General features: G+C 42.1%; 1 protein-coding gene and 1 pseudogene across 2 annotated transcripts in view; both read right to left on the bottom strand.

Moving 5' to 3' along the window:
• Positions 1-560: 560 nt before the first annotated feature.
• LOC112484823 lies at positions 561-676 on the bottom strand (annotated as a pseudogene).
• Positions 677-1711: 1035 nt separating this feature from the next.
• The window catches only part of PDCL (phosducin like), an 8068-nt gene continuing 3075 nt past the window's right edge, over positions 1712-6704 (bottom strand). For both annotated transcript variants that reach the window (XM_006917939.3, XM_015594219.2), the window contains exons 3-4: positions 5748-5929; positions 1712-3843 (exon numbers count right to left, since the gene is read on the bottom strand). In XM_006917939.3, coding sequence (XP_006918001.1) covers positions 3292-3843; positions 5748-5929 — 734 coding nt within the window. In that variant the 3' untranslated portion in view covers positions 1712-3291. The remainder of the gene's footprint in view (positions 3844-5747; positions 5930-6704) is intronic.

Below are 6704 nucleotides of genomic sequence, written 5' to 3' on the forward strand. Positions count from 1 at the left end.
TGATTGCTGCCACCTGTAGTGGGACAGGGTGGCAGTGTGGTCAGGGGTATGAGGGACTTTGGGAGGAAGAATTTGGTGGAGCTATGGCAGGAAGGGGGGACTCCTCAGTGGGGTCATGTTGTGGGTCACGGCCACAGTCCAGAGGGGAGGAGGTTCTGACATGAAACACAGGCAGGCCCCGGAGACCCAGGGCTATACCCAGCTCAACTCATTCTTCTCTTCTTAAAAATCTCCCCTTATTTTCTTCCTCCAACCTATTCTCCCCACTACTCTTTTTTTAACTTCATTGTATTGTCTCTTTATTGTATTGTCACTTGGTTTCTTCGTCTTTGCAAAGTTGCTGCTTCCCACCCTGAAAGGACGTCGCATTCAAAGAACCAGTACGTTCATTATATTCTTTCTGATGCCTTAGCAAATGAAAGGCACAGTTGTGGGCACTGGTGATGATAAAAACAGACAGTATTTATTTTAATTTTTATTTTTTATAGGTGAGGGAACCCTTGACCTCGCAGATTGCAAGGACCTTATCAGCTTATCAGCTTACGATCCTTTATTTTTTACACCTACAGCACCTGGTCTTCCTAGGTGGTCTCCCATCCAAGTACTAACCACGCCCAACCCTGCTTAGCTTCTGAGATCAGACGTCGGGCTTGTTCAGGGTGGCATGGCCATAGACGAGTGTTTTAAGTATGATATGTGAAGATGCATGTTACACATCCCCATTTCACAGATGAGGAAACTGAGGCATGGGGGTATTAGTATCTTGCCCACAACAATGCTACGTGTCAGCCTATTCCCAGGGTGAATACTGTGTCATGCCACACGCAGAGAGGAAAACAAAGTCCACAAGTTAGTGGGCTTTCATTCCAGGAAGTGAAATCTGGAAAACTATTGGCATAGTTTGTCATAGGCAAATGTTTCTCTTCCCTTCCCCCCGATTCCATGGCTAAAAAGGAGAATCACATAAAGAGGAAGAAAAATGCTCTGAATGCTCTTTTCTCAAGTCCTTCCCTCCTTTATAAATGAAGAAAAAGGAAACCAAAAGAAGTGAACCCTTGTTTTGTGACAAACGCTGTCACTCACCTTAATCCACAGGATGGTGATTTCAAACTTGAAACTACCTAGTAATCACCTGGAGGGCTTGTAAAAAGTGAGCCACTACCAGAATTTCTGATGCAGTAGGTCCAAGGTGAGGCCTGAGAATGTGCATTTCTTACAAGATTCCCCAATGAAGCTGACACAGAACTACCCATGAAACAGGTACCGTTGTCCCTACTCCAGAGGTGAAACCGAGCATTGGGAAGACCAGGTGCCTCACCAGAAGCTACCCCACCAATGACAGACTGAACCTGAACCCTGATCTGACTCCAAAGCTTGTGCCGTTTGCATGATGCATGCGTTGGAGACCTAACGCTGGCATTTCCCCATTCCATGTTGTTCACTTTATTCTGGAATTTCCATTCCTGAAAGGCAAAGCCAAGATTCTATAAGAGTGTAATATATTTTCATTTCCAATGGGAACAAAAGGTGGCTTGTAGAAGCTATTTTTAAATGTTCCTGTCCATTATCCAGTGATTCCTCTTCAAGAATGATCCAAAATATAGCCCAAAATACAGATGCTAAGTGTTTCAGCAAAAAACGGGTACTCTAAATATCCAATATTAAGGGACTGGTTAAATAAATTATGGTATATACAAATTATGGACTATTATGAAGCCATTAAAATTATTTATTTAAATTTTTATAATAAGTCAAAGTATTTACAATATAATAAAACAGAACACATAACTAAATTTAGTAATCTCTCAATGTTATTAAAAATATCAAAAAAAGACTGAAAGGAAATAACCTAGAATATTGACAACCGTCTCTATTTTTAATAATTTTCTGTATTTTCCACACTTTACAATGAGTTTTAATCAGAAAAAAAAAACATGCACTTTCTTTTTGATTAACTACAACAGATACTTTCAAGATCCTTCTTTAGTGAGTCAATTCCTCAACAGCCAAGAAAAGCAAGACTGTGAATTTTAAAGCCAATATTTAATTCCAGATTACATTTCCCCTGACCCTAAAATATACATTTTTAAGTAAAAAACAAGAGGAAAAAAGCAAATAGCAATCATTATTACACAGAAAGAAGACTAGAAAGATACCTGTAAAAATGACAATGGGGATTATTTTTGGTTGGTAGAATTATAAGGCTTTTAGCTTAATAATTTTTATTACATTTTATTTTCTACAATGAGCATCTATTACTTTTGTAATAAAAAGTCTGTGCTGTTTTTCTTTTTAAGAGACAACCACCAAGCAAATTACAGGACATCTATACGATGGAATATCAATAGCCATTTTAAAAATGTTGTAGAAGAGTATTTAAGAACATGAAAACGAGTTTGCTAGATTGGCTGACCATACTATAAAACAGTATGCTCAGAATGATCCCATTGTTTTATTTAACAACAAACAAAATGTCTACATCTACCAAAAAAATCTTAGAAGTTTTTAAAAATCTTCATGAAACAAAAAATTACCTTATTAAATAAAAGAGACAGAGAAAGGAGTATGATTTTACTCAAAGACCCTCCTCTAAAAAAGGCTCTCCAGCTGCAGCCAGCTCTGATTTGTAAGTCAAACTGGTCTTCTAGCATCAACAGGGCAGTCGGCATCATCCTTGCTCCTCCTCTAGACATAATAATGCTTGAGGGGGACATCAACTCCAACGGCAAAGGGCGCCCCACTTGATGAGGTAAACACATGCCACCTGGAACTTTAAAACAAGACCCTGGGAGAGAACAGGGTCTGGGGAGCAGGGAGGAAATTTAACTGCCTTCTTAGACTATGGATCTGATTATAAATATAACGTACAATCATCTGAATAAGGAAATGCACAATTTATGTTGCAAATAACACACTAACTATAGCATTTTACTCCTAGACCTGGCAGAGGCCTCTGAGATCACCTGAAGACAATTTCCAGGACACTGTCTTTAGGATGCCATGTAAATACTGACTGGAAAACACAACAAGGATGTCATGCTGGAGAATTTTAAGTAAACAGTCCGAAAGCCTGGTTTCCTGTTTATACAATTGTAAGTCATTTTATTGCTAGCCACAAGGTGATTCAGCATTTTGATTTAATCTAAGGATTTCTTGACTTTACGTATATAATAAAAGAGACTACAAAGGATAGCTTCAAAGCCAGAAGACACGGGAAGGAACAAAAATAAACACACAGACATGCGTCTTCCAGCCTAAACAATGAGAAATCTAGGCCACTAGATCTTCAGTTCAATCTATTTCCAAATCACTATCCTCACTGTGACAGGTGGCAGAGTTATGCAGGGACGTCAGCACCAAGACTTCCTTTTCTGGGAGCAAACCAAATTCCTGTAGAAAAGCTTCAAGGTCCACAGCAAAGAAATCTTCCCCCAGCTGGTCAGTGACTCGAACAAAATTGCCAATCAATTCGCCCCCCTTGTAGAGGAGCAGGGCAGGAAGGGCACTGCTGGTGAACCGGCTGCTGGCGCCGATAACTGAGCTCTTCACCCGGCAGAATTTGACAGCTGGGTACTCCGCGGCAAGGCAGATCATGCAACCATGCATGGCGTCGGTCCCCGGAATGCCATCCTCATAGATATGGACCATGATGAGCGTGCTCTTCTGTTCTTTGTCGATCATGTCTAAAAACCCTTCTCCACTGGGGATCTCAAAAACCTGCCTGAATTGGGGTCCCCTGTGAAGCTGCTGCTGCATCTCTTCCATTCTCTGCTTCCGGTACTGCTGCAGAAACTCTTCATCGTCCTGGTCCTCGTTCATCATGGAAAACTCCTTCAGAGTCATCTGAAGGAGGACCAGCAGGTGAGCATAGGAAACACACACTGAATATTTGCGATAACAGTTAATATGTACCGCATGTTTAGGCGGCCCCATGCATCGCATCTCACTGAATTCTCATGCCAACTCCATTGGGAAGAAACCTTTATTACTCCCACTTTACTAATGAGGTTCCGAGACTTGAGATTATTCGCACAGATTCACATAGGTAACAAGTGTAAGACTGGGATTGAAACTAGATTTTTTTTGAAATGCCCAGGCTCTTAACTACTGTATCAATATTGCTTCTCAATTCAAACAGACAGCGTCAGATAATATCACTTCACGAGCTTTTTTATTGTTGTCAGTCCTGGCAGTGGGTTAATTATTTTACCCACTCTTTTGTTTTGTTGAAAAGACAACAGGACATTAAGGAACTTTAAAAAGAACGCTCATAACCCCTGCCCTGAACACACACACCCCGCACAGACACACAAAACGCACACGGTCACATCCTAAAATGGATTTTGCTTTTACAGCAGCAGTTGTGGGTGTACCAATTAAGCTATAACCTGCTTTTACCACTTAGCATTATCATAAATATTTCGTGTTTCCGAATATTTTTTATAAAGTTATATATCAAGTGCCATATTTTGCTTAACTACTCCCCTATTTCTGGCATTCAGGCAGCTTCCTGGCCTGTTCTATTGCAAAGAATTCAGTAGGACAAAAAGAGCCTGTCTCAAGACTGCCCATGTGATCACGTGACATGTTGCTTCATCTGGTCTCTCATCTCAATATAAGGAAGCATTGTGAACAGTGGGCACACTTCCCTGCAGCCAGCTTAAGTTACAAGTCTCTCTTCTCCTGCCCTGGTGTAGCAGAGACAGCGCTGCTCCCATACGAACCCTGGCTCTGCCCAACCCCGCATGGATGAGGAGGTGAAGGCCAGGGGACCACACCAGATCAGAACTGAGGTTACTGCATCACAGCCAGAACCATTCTGAATGCACTGTTTTACTTATCATTCCTCATCTTCATGCCATCTCAGAGCTCTCCATTCTAACTCTGCCCACCAAAGTGGCTCTTTCTGAGCTGTTGTGATCTTTGTTTGAGTCTAATGCCCTGAAACCATCCTTCTGATCAAGGTGAATGGCTCCTCACTTAATCCTCTTATCTGCGCCCTGATCCCGGCTGGTATTTCCAGCCAAGAGCTGCTTTGGGCCATATTCAAATGACCTCCTAGACATGCACCCATGGTCAGAGGATATGGGGTGGGAGGGAGTGGGTCCTTTTGATACTGGGAAGAGTGTGAGGGACCTAGTTCCATATACCTTCCAGAGTGTCTATTTGCTTCTACTGTATTGCCTCATTAGAATAAATTTGTATAAATAGGCTTCCAGTGAAATAGCAGCATCATGGGAAGAGGAGAAAAATCTGGGTTAGAATTCGAGTTCCTATTAACTTTTACTCATTGCATGACCCTGAGCAAGTTCCCTACCATGTCTAAGCATCGGTTGCATCATCTATAAAATAAAGATATTATCACCAACCTCAAAGGGTTACTTCTGGCCCAAGGTAAGAGTTCAATAAAGGACAAGAAACTCCTATTTACTGAGCACTTTCGATGGGCAAGGCACTATAAAGGGCACTGCACTCACACAGCACAGCCCTGTGAGGGAGGGATACTGACCTCATTTAACCAATGAAAAGCCCGATTCAGAATGGAAGAGACGTCCCCAAAACATCCCCACAGTCACTAGTGGCAGAGCTGAGATTCAAACCAAAGTGTGTGTTTCAGTGATGACTCTATTCAGCATTGCACAGCTTCCTGGAGGCCAAATCAAACATCCTACACCTCTTGAATCACTAACCCCAGTTCCAGCAGCCAGGGCAGCTTCTGAGGAAAAAGCCTGGGTGCTGCGAATTACCTTCCCACTGATCTTCTCCTGGAGGTCCTTCTGTTTCTGCTGCTCCTCCTCTTCATCCAGATGGGACCTGCAGGTCATTGACAGCTTCTTGATCAGCCTTTCCATCTCCCGGCATTGCTCCTCCCTTTGCTCTGTCTCCAACTGTTTGAAGCGGCGCCAGTCATTGATCACACCTTTTGGACCTGGGTTGGGGGTGAACATGGAGGGGACCGAGAAGAATGGGTAAAGAGCGATGGACCAGCTAACACCTGTCTAAAGCTCGCTCCGACTGCACGGTGACGCTCACACAGGGCAGCGTGGTCTACGCACGGTAATGTCCACTGCGGCATGGCTGGCAATAATTAAAGGGCCGAGCTACGGTCTAATATTAGGAGAGGCATTAAATAATGATTCACCTACTCAAAGGGAAGTAAAGCAACTCTTAGAAAGAATGAGGTAGCTATGTTTCCTGCCATGAAAGGTGTTCAAATATATTAGGTTAAAAAAAAAAAGAGAGAGAACAAAATGCAGATATCATGGTATGATCCTCTGACTTTCAGAAAGAGAACTGTATGTGTAAGTATTTATAGATATTTATATACATGCACATACATTTGAATGTTCATAGAAATAGGGTTAGAAGGATGTATAAACTGTTGACAGTGGTTATCTTTAAGTAGCAAGACATAAGAGATAAGAGGACTGGTGAGAGAGAACTTCTGCTTTTTTCTTTCTACACTTCTGTATAATCTGAATTTTTATAACATTATGGTAGGTTGTCCTGTTATTCAAACTAACCCCACACCTACCTGCCCCATGCTATAAATCCCTGCACCTTGACATGTGATTTATAGGACCTCCTGTGGCATGAGTACATGTATCCCTAGCCCACTGATGTTGGGCTTGGCCATACGACTTTCTTTGGCCAATGGATTCTGAGCAAAAGATTTATGAGCTATTACATGTCTCCAACAGCCC

Source organism: Pteropus alecto, unplaced genomic scaffold (assembly GCF_000325575.1).
Source record: "Pteropus alecto unplaced genomic scaffold, ASM32557v1 scaffold67, whole genome shotgun sequence".
In the NCBI taxonomy this organism is placed as follows: Eukaryota; Metazoa; Chordata; class Mammalia; order Chiroptera; family Pteropodidae; genus Pteropus; species Pteropus alecto.